Source organism: Peromyscus californicus, unplaced genomic scaffold (genome assembly GCF_007827085.1).
Source record: "Peromyscus californicus insignis strain IS unplaced genomic scaffold, ASM782708v3 Scaffold_6__1_contigs__length_162567912, whole genome shotgun sequence".
Lineage (NCBI taxonomy): Eukaryota > Metazoa > Chordata > Mammalia > Rodentia > Cricetidae > Peromyscus > Peromyscus californicus.
Genome location: NW_026294584.1, coordinates 87,707,307 through 87,728,585, shown reverse-complemented (window position 1 = coordinate 87,728,585; position 21,279 = coordinate 87,707,307). Strand labels below are relative to the sequence as shown.

General features: G+C 46.6%; 1 protein-coding gene across 5 annotated transcripts; it reads right to left on the bottom strand.

Moving 5' to 3' along the window:
* Positions 1-401: 401 nt before the first annotated feature.
* On the bottom strand, positions 402-19,635 carry Ggcx (gamma-glutamyl carboxylase). 5 transcript variants are annotated; one of them, XM_052718996.1, is made up of 15 exons: positions 19,436-19,620; positions 19,050-19,220; positions 16,203-16,361; positions 15,749-15,914; positions 11,520-11,598; positions 9,809-9,915; positions 7,388-7,551; positions 6,584-6,849; positions 6,295-6,426; positions 5,409-5,560; positions 4,814-4,983; positions 4,520-4,650; positions 3,933-4,080; positions 3,580-3,775; positions 402-3,260 (listed from the first exon to the last, which is right to left on the bottom strand). In XM_052718996.1, the coding sequence occupies exons 1-15, from the start codon at positions 19,476-19,478 to the stop codon at positions 3,068-3,070; spliced, it is 2,277 nt and encodes a 758-aa protein (XP_052574956.1). In that variant the 5' UTR covers positions 19,479-19,620; the 3' UTR covers positions 402-3,067. The 5 variants fall into 5 exon arrangements, with proteins under 5 accessions (XP_052574956.1, XP_052574957.1, XP_052574958.1 ...); XM_052718997.1 differs by lacking the exons at positions 15,749-15,914; positions 16,203-16,361; positions 19,050-19,220; positions 19,436-19,620 and adding an exon at positions 14,969-15,736; XM_052718998.1 differs by lacking the exons at positions 402-3,260; positions 3,580-3,775; positions 3,933-4,080 and having other exon boundaries at positions 4,521-4,650; positions 4,839-4,983; positions 19,436-19,629.
* Between the last annotated feature and the right edge of the window lie 1,644 nt (positions 19,636-21,279).

Here is a 21,279-nt window from a genome sequence, read left to right as displayed (position 1 = left end):
ATGTATATGAGAAATCGTGGCTAAAAGTTTGGAGTGGTAATTTAGGAAACCTAGTTTAATATTTTGCACATACCATGGTGTGTGTGTGGAGATCAGGACAACATGTAGGGGTGCTTTTATTTACATTTGCCATGTGAAATCCTGGGAAGCATCACTTTACATGTTTGCATGCTGTGGAGGTTAAGTGTCCCCCCACCCCCCAAGCAAGTAAAAGATTCTCTTGAGTTTAAGGATAGCAGAACTAGTATGCTCCTGCTATCTTCAGGTGGATGGGGAAGATTCTCAGGAACTTGAAAATACCTATTACCTGGGATTTACAAGTATGGGTTTACCTGAGGGGGGGTAGGGCTTCTGTGGTGACAGGAAGACATTTTAAGACACTTTGCTCTTTCAACGCTAAAAACATTTTAAGAGACTTTAAAGTTTATTAAAATAATTGAACAAATTTCCCAAAAGTACAGCTTTAATTTATGGCAAACAAAACCCACTGTATGGTCTGGTAAAGGTTTAGTGATTTCAAGGAGCCTAGAAACCAAACCCTCTGTGGCTCATACTTGGAATCCCAGCATTCCAGAGACCGCAAACTTGGGTTATTTAGCAATTCTCCATCTCAAGTCTTTAGATGCCATTCCATTGTGAATAACCTTGTTGGCTAAGGACAGGAATGAGATAAATGAAGGTTGCTTAGTAGCAAGAACAGCTATGGAGAATTTTTAAATTGCTCAGTTGGCTGTAGTGGCACATGCCTGTGGTCCCAAATGCTGGGAAACGGAGATAGCCAGATTTTTTTGAGTTTGAAGCTAGCCTCTGGTATACATCGTTCAGGACAGCTAGGGCTACATAATAAGACCTTGTCTCCAAAAGTCCAAACATGGTAATAACTGCAATACCAGCTGATTCAGAGTTCAAGATTATCCTCTGCTACAGAATTTATCTTTGGGGATAGCCTGGTCTAAGTGAGGCCATCTCAGAATTGCTGAACTGCATAGATGTGCTTACAAGATCTCTGGCCCTCAGACTATAACAGTGACTTAGGGCAGAGTATGTCCTAAAAATACTAGGTACATGAACACTAGCTAGACCAGGGAAAACAGAAGAAAAAGTAAAACCTTGGAAGCGGGTTCAGGGCTAAGGACAAGCATAAAGTATACACTAGAGATAGTAACATGGGGTACAAATTCTTAACATTGAAAGGAAATTTGCATTTTTAAATTTTGCTACATGTATAATGGTAGGCCCCTTGGCTTTTAAAAAGACATCAACGATCCATTGCCAGAACAATTGTAGTTGGAGAGCCTAGTTTCTCTGGCAATGCTAATAAACTTCAACCAGATAGTTTCGCCTCTCCCCATGCTGGCTTTGAACTGATCTTCCTGCCTCTATACTGAGGTCACAGATACGTATCATAGAGCTTCACTTACACAGTGCTGAGATCAAACATGCATGGCAAACTAACCCTCTATCAACTGAGCTCCATCTCTAGCCCCAAGCAACTTAAATTATTAGTAATGCCCCCATCTCTACTTAATTCACCCAACATTTTTCTTGGGGAAAAAGGTAGTAAATGAGCACGGAAGCAGCATCTTTCTACAAACTAAGTACTTTGCATGAAACCTGGGTTCATTTCTCAGCACAAGTTTGAAAGACACCCCTCCCGAACAAAAACGCTTTTCTTGCTAGTCAAAGGTGACAGGTTAAGGGAACAAGGAAGTAGCTGAACTTGGAAAGGACATAGTGCCAAGGTGTATTCATGGTGTTACGTAAGAAAAGATCACGAAGAAGAATGCAAACTGGTGGTGGTTTCCTGTTTGAGAAAATGATCAGAGCTCTCTGCATGGCCATCAGTAGCCTATATACAATGTTTTGTATGCATTAAGAGGGACTTTTGGTCTCCATACTTGGGCCCAACCTGTGCAAAAAAAGATGGTGGCCCTGCCTTGGTCTATCCTTAAATAGACTGCAGTATAAAGGGTAAAGGAATAGGCCGATAGTAGAAATAAAAATAGGATGAATAGAAGATGTGATGGGGCTTGACACCAAGGAAAAGGAAAACCTCAAGGCTTATGACTCAGTCATGGCTTAGAGAGCTGCATTCACTAAGCTGATTTATACTAAAGCAAGCCATCTGGCTTCCCTATTTAGTAGTGCTACTCTGATACCACTGCTACTGAAAAACTTGCTATAAAAAGGAATTGAAAATAAAGAATTACTTTGCATTTAGTACCTGACCATCCTAATCAATTAGATTAACACAAGTTTTAAGCTATACTGCTTCAACTTTACTGTCAGTGGTTCTGAAAAGCATTAAAGAGCAGCACATGAGACCTTAAGTCCAACAGATTTCAGTTCAAATTGTCAACCCACTCCTGGATGCCTTTGGGTAAATTTTACTTGCTTTCCTTTCTCCAAAGGTAAAATTTAAGCATTTAAGACCAATGCTTCTTAAAGTACTGAGTATGATAATTCAGGTACACTGCTTCAAACAGTACCAGGCACATAGCAAACACATGGGTTCAGCTATTTTCATTGTGGTACATTCCTTTTCCTAAAGAACCAGCTTAAAAATGACTTTTATAAACCAGGCGGTGGTGGTGCATACCTTAAATCCCAACACTTGGGAGGCAAAGGCAGGTGAATTTCTGAGTTCAAGCTCAGCCTGGTCTACAGACAGTTCCGAGACAGCCAGGGCTACACAGAGAAACCCTGTCTTGAGGGGAAAAAAGGAAAAAACAAACAAAAAAAAACCCCTTTACTGTAAGAGGATAGTTCATATTGCTTCTAAAAAGAGCCTTCAGTTCTTCAAATTCTTCTCTGTTGCCTTGGATTCTATAAGCTATCATCTTAACTTATAAGAGGGGTAATGTAAAAGGAAAAAACTAGGTTTGGTGATGTACATGTAACCACTCAGAGGCTGAAGCAGAGGAACTACCATGAGTTTGAGGCCAGCCTGGGCTGTACTGTAAAAGCCTGTCTCAAAATAGATGATATTTCTCCAGTAAATATCCTTTGCATAGGCAGCAACCTGTACCAGGCTGTCCCCACACCTCCACAGAACATCTGGACTTCCTCACAACTCAGAGTGAACATGCTCAGCATCTGGCTCTGAAGGGTTCGGGTTTGAAGAGTCGGGGTTGGAAGCACTCGACTCATCAACTGGTTCAAACGGTCGCAGGTTTGCGTATGTCACCTCTTGGGCTAGCTGCTCTAGGGAAGGTCGGCCTAAGAGCAGATTTCGGAGTGAAATTCGAGTCATCAGGAAGCTGAAAAAAAGTTAAAACAGTCCAAATTTATGTTTCCACATAACTCCAATAAAGCCCTCAGGAAACACTTGGTCTTAGACCCATTCACCTGGGGACACAGACATCTACTTTATTAACCTTCCTAAATGCAAGGACCCTGCTCCCTCCGAAGCCTGACATATTAGAACAGGAATAACCATGGAAAGGTTACAGATAAAAAGAAGAGGTGGGTGAGGAGGGTAAAGATCCCTAGGAGTCTCTACTGTTACCCTCACTAGGGGAAAGTGACCAACTTGCAAACATCTGACGGCATTGACAAATGCTGTGTGAGTGAACTCACCTGCGTCGGAAGACATACAGCTTTCGCAGCAAGAAGCGCAGGAGTCGCTCATGCAAAGGGCTATTTCGCCGGCGTTCAATTTCTTGGAGTTTCCGCTGTCGTCTTAGAAAGGTCTGGACCAAAGGTGTTGGCTCAGGGCCCCCTTTTACTTCCCCTTCCAAAAGAGGCTGAAGTTCTGGAGGCAGAGGCCCCGTTTCTGTCCAGAAGACAGCAAAAAGGAACCTGAGATGGACCACTCTCTCCCTCAGCCATTTCCCTCAACTAGAGGCTTCAAGCACTCCCTTTACTGGTTAGAACCTAGAGCCCCGACTTCTGAACCAGGCGCTCTCTCCGTCACACCTCCATGCACTCACCACTTCCGTTCTCCACCTTCTCCTTTAATTCTTGCAGATATGCCAGGTCTTGCTCCAGGGCGACCTCTGTAGTGTTGACATAGACGTACATGTAGCAGGAAGGACTGGACGATACAGTATAGACTTTGTGGTACTCTCCAGCAGGCAACTGATGGGGGAACAAGAGATACATTCACCTCGAACCTCCCTAGCTGGCCTATGGCCTCCCTACTCTGACCCTGCCGGCACTCTCTTTTCCTGTGTCTTGGAGTTGAAATAATGGCCTCTAGAATCTGGATAAAGTTGTTCACAGCCTCAGGGCTCCTTTTTTTTCTTCCGGTGTTGTGTTTTGAGTTTTGATCTCACTATGTAGTCCAGGCTGGCCTGGAATTCTCAGTCTTCCTGCCTCAGCCTCCCAAGTCCTGAAGTTGACAGGCAAGTATTTCCGATGAAGCCCTTGCTTTCTGAGCCCCCACTACATTACTGCGCTGATAAGGATTTCTTTGTAACAAATGAACCCTGCTTACCTAAACTTCATACCACTTCTAAAGTTTTTGTTTGGTAGTACTAAGTCCCCAGCTGCTGTCACTGTTAGCCCCAGCAAATACCTGCATTTTGTCTCCCTCCTGAAGAGTCTGGTTTTTCTGTTCTGCTACCAGTTCCACAGTGACCTCTCCCTGCAGGAGCTGGATGCTAGTGTTGCCCAGGTCTTCACTCACAAAATTCTCCAGGTGAAGACCTGCCAGAGGCAAGAGAGTTCACCATCCCACCCCACCCCGCCCCAGCAGAACAGATTTTCACTACCATCACCTCCAGAGTCCCCTCCCTCCCCCACCATATGCAATGTCTCTGGTCAAGGAAGTCAAGGAAAGAGCAGACTCTCCCCTCACTTTCCTCCATACCAGGGAAATCTGCAATGAAGACCACCTCAGTGTGGTTGTCCAGACTGCTCTTAATGTCCTGTAACTTGGTCCTCCAGGGAGACAAGTCCATCAAGAGTGGCTGCACCCAAGGTGTGCGCTGGAAGGGGGACCAGACAGCCTGCACGATGTCCACACGAGGGTCAAAAAGCCTTAAAAAAGGAAACCATGTTCTAAGGAGGCAGTGGCCACCCACCCACCAGACTTCTTCTTTCTGTTCCTTTCTTCACTGGACCCATGGAGAGGGAATAGGAGTTCCCAAAAGGAGCAATGCCTACTGTCAGCATGTTATTGCCAGTCCGTGACAGAGAGATGGGAAAGAATGTGTGTTAGTGGCCACCTGAGGAGAAGGCATTGTGTTAACAGTGTCTGAAAGAACAGTCAGTTCACTTTCTCCTGGATGATGGTGCCCCCTGCTGGACATAACCAGCTATGCCCACAACCAGATCAACCCCGACATGCACTAGACTGAGAGACAGCCTTGTAAAAAGCAAGACAACATGAGGAGACATCAGCTTTTCATCTTGACAAAAAGAGCTGTGCTTCATCTTTCCCTGTCTCTGCTCCCCTTGCCCACCTCTGCTGGAAGCGGTCATTGATGGAGACCCAAATATCAAAGTAGATCTGGGGCTCAGTGACATTGTACTTGGGAAGCAGGAGGCTCAGGCAAGTGGCATATTGCTTCAGCATGTCTGCATGATCCTTCCATCGCCGGCTCTGTGTGAATACCTGCCCCAAACCCCCATATTAGTCCCACTTTGTCACTGTCAACCTCCAAGACATGCACTGCCAATAACACAAAAATCTCTGCCTGCTGCCTAATTTGAGCAGGAGGGCAAAAAAAGGAACTTGTCTTCAGGTGTGAATTTTTCATTACTAGGTATTTACTTACCTTTCCAAAACATAATCTTAATTCAAAACAATGACATCTCTATCCACGTTAAAAAATAAAAAGTCCAGCACTAGACATTATAGCTAAAAAGGGACCAGCCTGGGCTACACAGAAAGACTCTGGCTTAATTAATTAAAAATACGGTCTGGCGAGATGGTTCATCACGTTAAAAACATTTGCCATGAAACCTTGATGACTTAAGTTACCAGAACTCACAGAGCGGTAGAAATAACTGACTCCACAAAGTTGTCTCCACATGCACCTGTCTATCTGTCTCTCATGTGCGTACACACGTACACACGTACACATACACATACACAATACATTTTTTTAAACTACAAAAGATCCAGGGATGAGGCTATAGCTCAATGGTAGAGTATACACTTAACATGTGTCAGGCCCTGGGTCTAGCACCAAAAAAAAAGAAAGGAAGAAAAAAGAAGAAAAGGTTCTGTCTGGTTTTGGAGGAAGTGCAGAGACCCAAATTTGTTTTACTTGATGGTATGTACAGGACCAAATAAAATGTCGAAGCCCAAGGAGCTCCGCAGAAGTGCAGCACCAGATGTCTCACCCCAGGGTTAAGGTAGCCAAGCTCGCCAGTGAGGCCATCACGGTAGGTGATCTTTACATGCTGGTGGGAGCGCGAGTGTACCATCATGTCCCAGGAATAGCCGTACAGCCCATTTGTCCAGTTGTTGTAACCCTGGGAGGGCAGAGCAGAGAGCATCAGCTTAGTGCCTCTCAACCCAACCTCATCCTCCAAAAGGGAAGAGCTGTAAAGCCAAGCCCTTCCTTCCCTAATCCTGCCGCATCCGCCACAGTCCAAGCTCAGCCTCTGTGGCATGTATTAAGGAACAAACCTGGGTGAGGAAATGGGAATATGGCAGGAAGAGCTGCTCCAGAAGGTAGAGCAGGGTGAAGACAGCTCCCAGCTGGTGGCGCAGCCCCACCTTTGGACCAGCTCTGGCACGGGCTCTCTTATACACACAGGAAGCACTAGGCCGAGGAGCATCTTTGGTGGGCAGCAGCTTTTGCAGCCTTTTGGGGCATCGAGCTACCAGCTTCCGAGGCCATTCGGTTGAGCAGAAGAGGGGGCTGCTGGCCAGCATGACATAGGGAAACATACCTAGGAAAGCAGAGACATGTCAACATGGTCAGGCTCCCCCTACCAGCTTCCCTTATGAAGTACCTCTAACATATTTTACTTTAATGAGCTCCGTCTTCGTTTTCTTGAGACAGAGTCTCATGTAGCCTATGCTGGCCTAGAACTCATTATGTGGCTAAGGATTACCTTGACCTAATCTTTCTTACTCTATTTCCCGAGTGCTGGAACAAGAGGTGAATGCCATCACACCTGGTTGTGTGTGGTGCTGGGGATGGACCCCAGGACTCTGTGCACACTAGGGAAGCACTGGAGCAGCTGAGCCTCGTGCCTGGCCCTGAAGGAAGTGCTTAACTTGTTCTCCCTGCAGACCCTCACTGTGCAACATGTTGTCCCTGAGGTCCCAATCCTCTCACCCTTACTTGTTCCTACTTCACAGTGACTACACTGGGTTCAGCTTAGCTCCTGACCCACCACCACCTCCACCCACAGACAATGCCTCTCTCCAGGTGTTCCACACAGCTCTGCAGTCACTGCTTCCTACCAAGCGGCAGGTACTGACCTATGCTGAAGAGCTGAGAATTCATGCAGTGGAAGTAGGACACGAAGAAGAGGCCAATGGATCTCGAGGCATCAAAAAAGAGCAGGAAGCCAGCTGAGAGGTCAAGGAGAAGGCCGCACCAGTGCACCACCAGCAGGCTTGTTAGCTCCTCGGACAACACCAGCCTGCAGACACAGGGACAAAAGTCCAGGCCCAGCCAGCTGGGTCACCCAGCAATCACAGCACAACTGAAGTACTAGTTGCCTTAGCAACTTGTCCCTGATGAAGGATCTGCCCACCAGTGGGGTACAACAGCTAAGCCCCAAATGCACCCATAAAAATGTTCTACATTGGAGCTTACTAACCCCTTGACATTTTCAGTAGTCCTTTTTTTAAATATCCCCTGTGTGATGAGTAAAGCCCAATCTTCTAGGATAAAATTTGATGGAAAAGTATACTGCAGGGAGCCAGTTCCTCATGGAAGTCATAAATGAGAAGCATTGAAAGGTGAGTGCTGGGCATGAATGGGCTGGCCCTGAAGGCCCAAAGAGGCAAGATCTGCATGACACAGGACAACAACAGGATATCCAAGAGGAGTCCCAGTGAGAGCCCAGTATCTATGGTGTAGCATAAACCAGACGCCTCAAACTAGACCAGTGACTCATTGCAATGAACACTCACAAGTAATGATAGATGACCAAAGGGCATAGTGTGTGACTCACTGTGTCCCGCTACAGCGTCCACAATGATTTTTCTTTTCTTTCTTTTCCTCTTTTCTTTTAAATTTTATTTTGTCTTATCCTGGGAGGGAGGTTGCAAGGGTAGAGGGTGGATGGGAAGGGACAGGGAGATGAGTGGGATCAAGATGCATGATGGGAAATCCACAAAGAATCAATAAAAAAAAAAGTTAAATTGGGAGGGAAAAAAAAGGTGAGTGCCAGGGCTGGTCCCCAGAACTTCATAAAACTGGATGTGCACACCTGTAATCCTAACCCTTGGGAGGCAGAAGCAGGAAGATCAGGAAGTTCAAGTTCATCCTCAGGGAGCTGGAGGCCAGCCCGGGATATCTTTTCTCAAAAGACAAAGAACAAACTTGTTTTAAAACGCTGACTGCTTTGGGCTGGTGAGATGGTTCAGTGGACAAAGGTGTTTGCTACTAAGCCTGGAGTCAGGAGGGAAGGAAAACTCACAGATGGAGCTGTTTTAGAGTTGGTAACAACTGCTCTGCCATGCAGGAGAAGCACTGTCTGTCTCTACTAAACTGTCTGAGGAGCTCCTACAGAAGACTGTGGTTACACCGCCTTTAATCCCAGCACTCGGGAGGCAGAGGAGCTCTGATCTCAAGGCCAGCCTGGTCTACATAGTAAGGTCCAGACCAGCCAGGCAGGCCTACACAGTGAGACCCCGTTTCCAAAAGATTAAAAAAATAAAACACAATAAAGAGTGGGTTCAGGGCCAGGATGCTTGCCTTACGTGTATGAGACCCCAAGTTCAATCCCCAGTACTGTCAAAATGTAATAAAAATTTCAAAAAATGGGGGTTGACAAGGCAAGGACACAAGCAACTCCCACTGCCACCCAAGGTAACTGCTGGGTCCTGGCTCATTGACAAGTGTGCTGCCTAGTTCACTGTCACATCGCACAGGCTGGAGTCATCTGGGAGGAGGAGACCTAACTGAGGGACTAGAGGAAAGTCTTTCAGGACATTTTCTTGATTGATTGATGTGGGAGGACCCAGTCAACTATGGACAGTGGCACCTCTGAGCAGGTGGTCCTGGTATAAGAAAGCAAGCTGACAGGCCTGGAGAAATGAGTGAACAGTTAATACTGGCTGCTCTTCTAGAGGACCCAGGCTTGAGTCCCAGCACCCACATGGTGGCTCAAATCTGTAACTCCAGTCCTGGAGGATCTGATGCCCTCTTCTAGATTCCATCAACACCAGGCACCCATGTGTTACACTTACAGGCAAAACAGACACATAAACAAAATTTTTCTTTCAAAAGAGGAAAACTGAGTAAGCCATGAGAAACAAGCCAGTATGCAGCACTCCTCAACAGTCTCTGCTTCTGCTCCAGCCTCCAGGTTCCTGCTCTGCTAAGTTCCTGCCTTGGCTTCCCTCGGTGACAGCTGAGGATTAGGATGGACTAAATGTGGGAGGCAAATAAACTCTTTCTCCCCAAGTTGTTTTTGGTCATGGTCTTATCACAGCAACCGAAAGCAAAGTGGGACACTACGTCTCCCAATTCTGATCCTTTCTCTTTTTGACCATCTATAGCAGAGTCTCCCAGAGGCAGCTGGGCCCCATCTCTGACTATCATTGACTCTGCATTTGGCTGAATAGGGAGACAAAGCAAATGTCAGACATGTGTTACACAGACCCGACAGATGAATCACCCACTCAGTACACGGAACCCAAAAAGGCCCCTACCTTGACTCTACTCACTTGAAGGGACTAAAGAGCCAATGCCGGGACAAGTGTTCCATGGAGTAGCCCTCAACCCAGTCTGCATCCAGCTTTTTCACACCCGCAATGAAATACACAATGAAGATCTGTAAACATAACACGCAGCATGAATGTTTAAGCAAACAAAGAATCCCTGGTTTTTTCCAGAAAGCTCTGCGGTTAAGGACTTGCTGCTCTTGCAGAGGATCTGGGCTTGGTTCCCAGTACAACCACCTCTAACTCCAGTTCTAGGGCATCTTCTTCTGGTCTCTGTAAGCACTGCATGCACATGGTACACACAGACAAGCAGGCACACATGCATACAAAAATAAAAATAAATGTAACTTTAAAAAAAAATTTAAAGAATAAAAATTCTCATCTCAGCCAGTACCCAAGAAAGAACATACCCATTCCTCTAACCTTTCGTCTCACAGTCATTCATCCAACAAGCTCTTTAAAAAAAAAATCTACCTATGCCAGGCACATTAGGCACAAAGGAAAAAGTAATAAAAGCACAGAAGTGATTATCTCATGAGGAGTCTAACCCAATAGACAAGGTACTATTCATTCCACGATGGGATGAGAACTCAGGGACTGGGGAACTGGAAAAAATGGAGGGCCCATCTAGCTTTCTAGCAAAAGGAACAAAGAAACATCCAGTGCCGACAGGATGGCTTAGTGGGTAGAAGTGCTTGTGGTACAGGGCTGACAACCTGAGTTCAATTACCAATGTGAAAAAGATGCAGGGGGCGCATCTGTAATCACTGCTCCAAGGATGGGAGACAGAGACAGGAGAACCATCTAGAAGCTTTTGGGTCAGCTAGCCTGGAGTATTGCAGCAAGGGAAAAACATCAAGAGACATCCTCCCTCAACACAGTAGAAGGAGGGACCCAACTCCCCAAAGTTATCCTCTGATTTCCACATGTATGCTGCAGTACATGCACACACACAATAAATTAATAATTTTCTTTTGAGTTCAGGTCTCACTGTATAGTCCTGGCTGTCCTGGAACTCAGTATGTAGACCAGGATGGCCTTAAACTCACAGAGATCCCCTGCCTCTGCCTCCTGAGGGCTAGGATTAAAAGTATGTACAACCAGCCGGGCGGTGGTGGCTCACGCCTTTAATCCCAGCACTCGGGAGGCAGAGGCAGGCGGATCTCTGTAAGTTCGAGGCCAGCCTGGGCTACCAAGTGAGTTCCAGGAAAGGTGCAAAGCTACACAGAGAAACCCTGTCTCGAAAAACCAAAAAAAAAAAAAAAAAAAAAAAAGTGTGTACAACCAAGCCCGGCTATATAAATAAATATTTTTTAAAAACAAGAAAGAATCTGAGGAGGCAGAGGAAAGGGCCTCTGACCACTGCTGACTATTAACAGCTCACAAGGAGCCCCTTCCCCACCTTGGCTGGGAGGTACACAGTGGGTAGAGCATTCTCCACAAATGAATGCGGGTCCACGTTTGAATCCCCAGAACTCATGTAAAGTAAGGCATAGTACTGTGCCTCTGTATTTGCGGCATCCTACAGTAAGATGGGAGATGGACACAGGGGAATCCCTAGAAGCTCATGGGCCAGCCAGCTAGGTAGCATCGAACAACAAGGAAATAGAGACTGGGCTTGATCCAGGTGGAAGGTGTACACACACACACACACACACACACACACACGCACAGACACACAGACACACAGACACACACGCACAAGATTCCATACCTGGCCTCTTAGGACCGTGTAGTTCCAAAGGGGAACGTGGGCATTTTTCTTTTGGGCATTCAGCAGGCCATCCACAGACCTATAGGAAGGAGGTGAAAACATCAAGGAAGGCTTCTTAGTCCAGCTACATTCCCACCCTCCAATCAGGCCAGATGTATCTACCTCAGAAATAGCTCTCAAACTGGGCAATGGTGGTGCACGTCTTTAATCTGAGCACTTGGGAGGCAGAGGCAGGAGGAACTCTGAGTTTGAGGACAGCCTAGTCTACAGAGCTGGTCCCCAGGATAGCCAGGGCTACACAAAGGAATTCTGTCTCAAAAAACAAAAAAGAAAGAAAGAGACAGTGAGGGAGGAAGGGAGGGAAGAAGGAAGGAGGGAAGGAAACAAGGAGGGAAGGAAGGAAGGGAGGAAGGAAGGGAGGGAGGGAGGGAGGGAGGGAGGAAGGAAGGGAGGGAGGGAGGGAGGGAGGGAGGGAGGAAGGAAGGAAGGAAGGAAGGAAGGAAGGAAGGAAGGAAGGAAGGAAGGAGAGCAAGCTCTCATGCCCTCCCTGATTCTCTGGGCTATTCTGAGGATCTCATGAAACACATGAGTAAATCCTTCTGGGACATGATGTTGAAAAGAGGGGGTCTCATATCACAGACTGGCCTCAAACTCACTAGGTAACTGAAACTGGCCTTGAACTCCTAATCTTCCTGCCTTCACTTCCCAAGTGCTAGAATTACAGGAGTGTACCACCATGCTAGGCAATATGAGTACACTGTAATGGTAATTACTATTAAGATCATAAGAGAATACTATCATAGATGTTCTGTAGCTTATAAAGTAATATCCCAATAAACCCTTTAGAAGCTGAAAATAGCCTTAATTTGAAAATGTATTTGATATACATAACCTACTAGATATCACATGCACGGCCTATATGCTGTGTTAAATGTGCTCAGAACACTGACAACAGCCTGCAGTTGGGCAAGGTCATCCAGGACAAATATTTAATAATTAAAGCATTGGCTATTTGGTTGAACACTGTGCCAACTAAGTGAGAGACAACGGATATGCTCTCACTACCACATCGAAAGACACTAAAGTTGAACCCTAAGTTAGACACTGTCTACAGTAAATCATAAGAATAAAAACTTGCTGGGCATGGTGGCGCACACCTTTAATCCCAGCACTTGGGAGGCAGAGGCAGATGGATCTCTGTCAGTTTGAGGCCAGCCTGGTCTAGAGTGAGTTCCAGAATGGCGAGGGCTGCTACACAGAGAAACCCTGTCTTCAAACAAACAAACAAACAAACAAACAAGAACTTCAGTGTAGCAGGTATAGTGGCGCATGCCTACAATAGTGGCGAATGCCTACAATTCCAGCACTTGGAGGCAGAGGCAGGAGAACTGCTCAAGTCTGGAGCCAGTACGATCTACATACAACGACAGTTTGACTCAAACCCACACATACACAGTGGTTCCTATTAGCTCAAGACTGGAGCCAGAACAATCTACATACAATGATAGCCTGACTCAAACCCAACCACACACAGTGGTTTCTATTAGCTCACTCTTCAGTTTGTCCTAAAGAGTCACATCAGGTTCAAAGCTATAATAGAAAGGACAAGGAGAAACAAATCTGAGGGAGTGCTTGAGAAATCTAAAGGGGTGGGCTGGAGAAACGGCTCAGGTCAACAACTACAGTTCACTCCTGGAGCCCACAAAAACCTGACCTCTATACATACACCACAGCATGTACACCCTTGTTCTCCTGCATCCTGTGTTTCCATGTACTATGGAGCATGATAATAATAAATACAATTAAAAAATAAAAATAGACTGGGCATGGTGCACACACTTTTAGTCCTAGCACTCAGGAGGCAGAGGCCAGCAGATCCTCATGAGTTCAAGGCCAGCTTGGTTTACATAGCAAGTTCTAGAACGACATAGTGAAACTTTGTCACACACACAAAAAAAGAATAAAGTAAATAAATAAATAATAAAATCACAAAATGGGGGACTGGAAAGATGGTTAAGAGCACTGGCTGCTCTCCTAGAGGACCTGGGTTCAACTCCCAGCACCCATGTGGCAGCTCACAACCGTCTGTAACTCCAATTTCAGGAAATCCAGTGCCATGTTCTGACCTCCATGGGCATAGGAACACACATAGTACACATACATACATGTAGGATAAATATATACACACATGAAATAAAATTAAAACACAGATACAGAGGTGCATAAACACATGCACACACAGAAATACACACTGCAATATCTTTTATTTTGTTATGGTGTTTTGAGACAAGGTCTTACTTTGTAGCCCAGGCTAGCCTAGAAGTCACCACGTAGCCCAAGCTATAATCTTCAAGCCTCTACCTCTTCAATGCCGGGAATAAAGGTGTGCACCATCACATTCAGCTATACAGTATATAATCTTGGGGGGCGGGGGGGGCTGGGAAAGTAGTCCAGAGACTGAGCACTTACTTAGCATGTACAAGGCCCTGAGTTTGACTCCACTTCCATAGGGGTAAAAAAGGAAAAATAAGTTCAAAATACTCCCCAGCAAAATAATGCAGAGCATAAATGAACATTTATAAAATGATACCAGGATCCAGTGCTGGAAGATACTGATTTTAAATCTTATCCTGAGAGAGAACTGAAAAAGCTAGAACATTCACACCAGACTTATTCTGAGGCAGAAATGAAACAGGTTTTGAAGAAGTGAGGGAGAACGTGGCTTACACTGTGGTTGGAAGACCTAGACCGGCAGTCAAGGACAACGAAGCCCATCTGTTTCCTCCCTGCTGTGTAAACTTAGCACGGTCTTCATTTTCCCAAGATTTACTTCTTCATCTACAAAACTAGTCCAACTCCAGGAACCTCGTATTTGTTTTAAGACAAGGTCTCACTATCTATCTATCTATCTATCTATCCCAAGCTGGCCTCTAATTGAAAGCAATCCTCTTGCTTTGGCATCCCAAAGTGCTGGGCATGAACAACCAAACCCGACTTTTCATAGGGTTAATGAGGAAAAAATATTTAAATATGCCTGCCACATACAAAGCCCTGAGTATGTGATAGGTGTTCTTTTTTCAAAATGTCTAAAAATCATAAAAATGGAACTTGGAAGTGGGAGATATCTGTCAAAATGACCTCTTAATTCTCTATGATCAAAGCAAGACATCGTGAATGGGTTTCAAGTTTGACAAAGATGGGGGCCAGGGCCTGGTGGGAGTGGACATGCTCAGCATGCGGGAGGCCGGGGCCAATCCGCAGCCCATGTGTGCACACACAAAGTTTTATGGGAAAGAACTATACACTCGTGCATCAGTGGTGAGCCATCTCCATCTAGCTCACTGAGCTTCCACAGCTACCTCTCACTAACAGGAAAAATCTCCTCGAGGTCTCCTGCCCCACCACCCTGGCTCGAAGGCTCTCCCCCACCTCCCCTGATAGATGGTCACCTAGGCCAGAGACGGAGTGGGTTACTTTGTCCTAGGACAGCACTGCTGGGCAACCCTGGCGGCCCTCTCCTCTTGGTATCTGCTATCATTTCCACCTCACAGCAACGTCTACGTTTGGCTATCACTCTGCCTCTCTGGGCTGGCTCACACACAGAAAGTAAAGTCTGCAGCCCTGGAGTATCTGAAAACAGCTATATCTGGCTTTAGTCTTCTCTTCTTCTAAGAGGGATACAGGAGTGGATATATCAAGGTACCTGGAGAGATAGGGAAAAAGTGAAGGAGTGGGGTGGAGCCATTTTCCTAGGTCACTCCAATCACCCCATTTGCTGGTCCTTCCCCTCCCCAAATCCATCCAAGCCAGGCAAGCAATAGAACCAAGCAAATAAGGGCCCTCACCATCGAGCCTACCTCAGCTGGATCCCCAGAACCCACACGGAAGGGGAGAACAGGCTCTCCCGAATCCATGCAAGTCAGAGTGTGATCGCAGACCACACTTTGCAAAACTTGGTTAAAAATGTGTCTGTGAGCCGGCACGGTGGCTCACACTTGTAATTCCAGCCCTCAGGCTAGGACAGGAGACCAGAAGTTCAAGGCCAGCCTAGACTACATAGTGCGTTCCAGACCAGCCTGACATACAGCAATACAAATCCCACCTCAAATCCCCGCTCCCAAAAGATCAAAACACCAATAAAAGTTGTGCCTATTGGACAATTTCTAGGACTTCACTGCCCACCCCCTCCAGTAAGCATCCTTATCCCTATTATTTCCCGAGGCACATACCAGTAGTGGTTTGCATCCATGAATGTCAACTGAAAGGCCAACAGACCATACAGATAGGAGTGGTTGTTCCACGACGTCTTGTCCAAGAGAAACACGTACCAGTACGGGAGCAGGAATAACACACAGCTTAGCCGGTAGCACAGGCCCAGCAACATGCCCAGAGCCCCTGGGGGTTTGTGAGGAGAGGATTCAAGGTCAAAGTATCACCACAGGCCCCGATTCCCTGGGACTGAAATTAAGAAAAGTCAGCAGGCATTTTATAATCAAGCAGAGAACGAAATGAAAGAAGGGTAATGGGGTCATGACGGCTCACATGACACAGATGAGCGGCATGAAGCTGAACCACAGCAGAAGTGATACAGACATCCGTGGCTCACCAGCCTGCTTCTGGTGAGTTTCCGACAGGCCAGTCAACTCTCCCTGGTTCAGACCCCCAGCACCCAGTTCCCCTCACCCAGAAACATGATGGTGTAGACAAGATACATCCAGTCAAGTGGCAGCGGGCGCAAGGCATCCAGCAAGGGGAAGCGGCACACATCCAGCCCATCCAAGTACTTTCGGTCCAAGGAGCTAAGGCCTCGTTCCTGGGGAATGTCCAGTAGCATCAAGAACGCTATAAAGCAAGTGGGGGAAGACAACTGTTAGGCATCCACTAACAAGGCAAGACACAGCTCTTAGCATGCCCAGCCCCACACTTGAAGTTTAACACCAGCCTGAGCTACACAGTGAGTTCAACTGCAGGCTGAGGTAAAGAGAAAAACCCTGTCTCAAAAAACCAAAATAGCAGTCACTACTATTAGTACTGAGCCTGCTCTGTGCTAGGAATCATGCCACTTGTGTGGTCTGAGAAATCCTAAGGCTCTGTGAGCGGATTCCCACCTGCAACAACCGTGCTCACACTTGGTGCAGGGGTAGAGAGGTTGGAGAGATGGCCCAACTGAGCAGTCACAAGGACTAGAGTTCAGATCCCGGCATTCACATAACAAGCTGGGAATTCTACGCACATCTGTAATTCCAGCTGTGAAAGAGGTGGAAACAGGAGGCTTGCTGGCTTTACCAGCTTCTAGCCTGTTGAGAAACTGCAAGCCCCAGGGGCTCAGGGAGAGATTCTGCCTCAAAGGAATGAGTGAGTGCAGTGTGACAGAGACCATTTTCTAGCCTCTGTGCTCATGCACAGGAACTCTCCCCTGTGCACACATGTGGGAGTGTGTGTGTGTGCATACATACACTCACACAGTAACAAATCTTAAAAAAAAAAAAAACCTTCACAAGCCAGTGTTCCTAGAACACACCTTTAATCCCAGCACTGGGGAGGCAGAGGCAAGCAGATCTCTGTGAGTTCTATGCCAGCCTGACCTACATAGAGAGTTGTAGGCCATCCAGGACAGTGAGATCCTGTCTCAGTAAAACAAACAATAAATAAGACAAACAATAGCAAAATGTTACAGGGTTGAAGATAGGATTAAATAAGAGCTATGTACAAACCGCTATAGAAACTGTTAGGGTTCAATTATTACATCTATAAAGATAGTCTACTGAGTCATAAAAAGTGTTCCAGAGGGACTTTAACACTTTTTTCTTTCTTTTCTTTTTCTTTTTTTTTTTTTTTTTTGCCTTCTGACATACCCGGGAAAGCAGTGGTATTTGATCAACACACTAAGATAAATAAGGACACTCTGATCTGGAAGCCGGTTTAGGTTCAGGGAAGGTTTCTCAATCCCAGAAGCAGTTGCATTAGCCAGTCTGGTTAATTATCTGTAGGGCATTTACTTGCTCATGACAAGATATCTAGTGCATCCTGGTACCAGCACAGATGCCAGCAACCACCTATTCCTCTTCTCCAAACGTTCTGACAATTAAAAATGTCTTCAGGGAGCAAAATGGCCTGCAGCTGGAAACTACTGGACTTAAGGGAGTAATATCTTGGCACATCTGTAACTCTGTCAGCTGTTATGGTTATTTCTCTGAAGGACTTATCATAGCTCCTAAGCAGCTTCCTAACAGGAACAAAATGGGTCCCTTGTCAGGTGTGCTGGTGTTTGTAATCCTAGCACTCAAGAAGAAAGAAGAGCACTCAAGAGGCCAGGCAAGCCTGGTCTATGGAGTAAGACCATTTCAAACACCACAGAGAGCTGGGGGGACCACTCAGTCAGTAAAAACAAAAGTGCTTCCTGCAAGTAAGATTGCCTGAGTTCAGATCCCTAGTGCTCATGTAAAAAGCCCAGCCCAGTAGCTAGCGATCTCAGTGCTGTGGAGGCAGGGGGACAGGATGACTGAGCCCTGGGATTTGCTGGCCAGCCAGTCTAACTCAATGGGTGAGCCCCAGGCTCAGGAGAGACCCTGTCTCAAAAACTACGGTGGAGAAATGATTAAGGAAAACACCTGACATTGACCTCTGGCCTACACGTGCGCGCGCGCGCGCGCGCGCGCGCGCACACACACACACACACACACACACACACACACACACACACACACACCTGGCGTGCCTATGCTTGAACCCGTTCCTCTAATCTATGTATCCTATATAGCCTCAATCAAAGCATTTCTGAACACTAAACCCTAATGAGAGGTGACGAGGCCAGGTATGATTCTAAACTTCCAAGGAATTCTTCCACTATTCCAATACCTTCAGCGCTAAGGAAAAGAGAGTATCTAAGAAGTAACCAAGAAACAGGTGACTGGGTTGAAGAGAACGGCTCAGCAGTCAGGAACACGCACTGATCTTCCAAAGGACCAGAGTCCAGTTCCCAGCACCCATATCAGTCAGCTTACAACTGCCTTTCAATCCAGTTCCAGGGAATCCAACACCCTCTTCTGACTTCTACAAGCAAGAACAGACCTGGCATACATGCACACAGAAACTGTCCTGATTAAACTTGTCCATTTCAAACAATCTAGAGGAACCTCAACTGAGAAAATGCCTCGATCAGATTGGCCCGTGAGCATTGATGTGGGAGGGCACTGCCTACTGTGTGGGCAGGTGATCACTGGCGGTGTAAGAAAGCAGGCTGAGGAGTCCATGAGGAGCAAGTCAACAGCAACGTTCTTCCATGGTCCCTTCTTCCGTTCTGCCCTCCAGACTCCTGCCCTGACAACCCTTTATGATGAACTACACCTGTAGGCTGAAATAAACCCTTTCTTTTCCATGTTGCTTTTTGTCATGGTGTTTTATCACAGTAATAGAAAGCAAATTAACACACACACACACAAACAAAATAATAACAAATCTTAAAAAGAAATAGGATGTCATTTTCCCAACCACAACCAAAATATATCCCCATCTAGAAAATGAACTTACCAAAGAGAAAACGAAAGACAGCCAGGTTTGCGGGGTCCGTTGGTCGGTTAAGCAGGGTCACGACACTCTGCCAGCTAGATAAATCTGTCCATTCAAACCCCAAAAGTTTCTCCATGCGGCTGCCCTGGCTGAGCCCTGATGTCCGCGAAGACTTGTTTTTATGTACTTTATCTACAACCAAGAAGTGGGGAAAATGTGTGCATAGGAAAACCGAAGTCCCCAAAGCCTAGGGTCTCTACCCACTGGGTTCTCCCATTGATCGGACTACTGAACGCTTCTGGGTTGCAGGCCCTCCTCCAGGATCCTCCTACGGTCTCACAAGACTGCCATCTCTCTCAATATGCCCCTTTCCAAGACACCGTCCCTCTCGCCAACCCTTGGCCTACCTGAGGCGGTAGCGGCCCGTGCAGAGCCACGGTGCAAAGCCATGACTGCTGGGACAGACGAGCCTGTGCAGCTGGGTCCCAGCGAGTGGAGTCCCAAGACTTCTCTGTCTTAGGCTCCGCCTCCTCGACACGTCAACACACGCGCGGCAGGCCGGAAAGCGCCCGCACTGTCGTAAAGGCCGGAGCACCAGGGGCGTGGGCGGGGCTAGGTGTGTGGGCGGGGCTAGGGGCGGGGTGGGGCGGAGAGATCCTGAGCACAGGGCTGAGCCCAGAGAGCTTGCCGAGCAGGGGGATGGGGAGAGGGCAAGGGGTTTGGGGGGATGGGCAGCGCAGGGGCAAAGGGGCATGCATAAATCTAACCTTGGCATTGTGAGGGAGGAGTGACCGTTCCCAGAACAAGTATCTCTATGCTAGCTACCCATCACACACCTGAGCTTCAACCCCTGACACCTCTGTTTGGTTGTTTTGAGGCAGCGTCTCTCTTTCTAGCTCTGGCCGTCCTGGAGCTCGCTTGTGTAGACCAGGTTAGCCTAAAACTTACAGAGATCCATCTGCCCCTGCCTCCGGAGTGCTAGGACTAAAGGCATTCACCCCCATACCCAATTTACCTCCTTTTGAGACAGAACTAGGCTGGAACTCGCGGTGATACTCCTGCCTCTGTTTCCCAAATGTTTGGATTGCAAGACTAAGACATACTTTACTAACCTCCTTATGTCCTTCCCGAGTCCATCAGGTGTCTCTGGGTTTGAGTGTCCCTAAAGTGCTTCCTGGCATTAAAATAAAGTAAATCGAGTGGGCTAAAGGGCAGACTTTCCCACACACTGGAGAGTTAAGGATGCACTTGGAAGAACTGCCTCTATTTAAGGCTAGTGTGCCAACCTTTCTGTACCTAAAAGAACCCCTAGGTTTGAAAGCAGCAGGAAGGTGAAACAAAGGAGAGATGCAGAGCAAGCGCTGTGAGTCCAGCCATCAGTCAGAGGGTCCGGAATACAGTTGTAACATTCAATTCCCTGCTGGAGGTGGCCCACAGAATAAGGAAAAGCACCCAGAACAGGATGCTTCACCAACATTTTGGTCTCAGGACACTTTTACACCTTTGGAAACAGAGGAAACTAGTTTTCTGTGTTTATTTTTGTTTTGTTTCGAGATAGGGTCTCATGTAGCCCAGGCTGGCTCAAACACTGTAGGTGAGGGTTACCATGAACTATCAATTCTGTTGCTTCTACCTCCTGAGTCCTGGTATTACAGACATGTGCTGTGAGTTCTGGCTTTTTTTTTTTTTTTTTTTGAAGTGTGTGTATGTGTGTGTAATGCTGGGACTCAAACCCAAATCCTAGAGTACACTAGGCAAGCACTGTATGTCTGAGCTACAATCCCAGCTTTGAAGATTTTTTTTTTTTTTTTTTTTGGTTTTTCGAGACAGGGTTTCTCTGTGTAGCTTTGCGCCTTTCCTGGAACTCACTTGGTAGCCCAGGCTGGCCTCGAACTCACAGAGATCCGCCTGGCTCTGCCTCCCGAGTGCTGGGATTAAAGGCGTGCGCCACCACCGCCCGGCTTGAAGATGTTTTTAAAGATCTCTTTTTATTAATGTGTGTATTTGTGTATCTATATGCCTTGTGTGTGCAGGTGCCCACAAAGGCCAGAAGAGAGTGTCAGATAACCTATAGCTGGAGTTACAATGGGTTATGAGCCCCAGAATGTGGTGCTAGGAATAGACCTGTGTCTTCTGCAGAGTAGCAACTGAGTGTCTTTCCAGATCCTATTTTGAAGAGCTTTACATTGAGAAGATTTTTAAATGAGTATCTAGGTGTGGAGAGATGGCAGCAGTTCAGAGCGTGTTTAGT

Bases quoted from the DNA above. Each gene is read 5' to 3' on its own strand.
- Ggcx (XM_052718996.1), bottom strand. From the start codon at position 19,478: ATGGCTTTGCACCGTGGCTCTGCACGGGCCGCTACCGCCTCAG. The intron at 4,984-5,408 runs GTGGGCAAGGGG...TCCTTTTTTAAG, and splicing joins AATGACCGCTTCCAGCAGAG to GCTTTTTGACCCTCGTGTGG. The intron at 4,651-4,813 runs GTATGGAGGAAA...TGCCTCTGGCAG, and splicing joins CTTCATTGCAGATTTCCCTG to GTCTTCACCTGGAGAATTTT.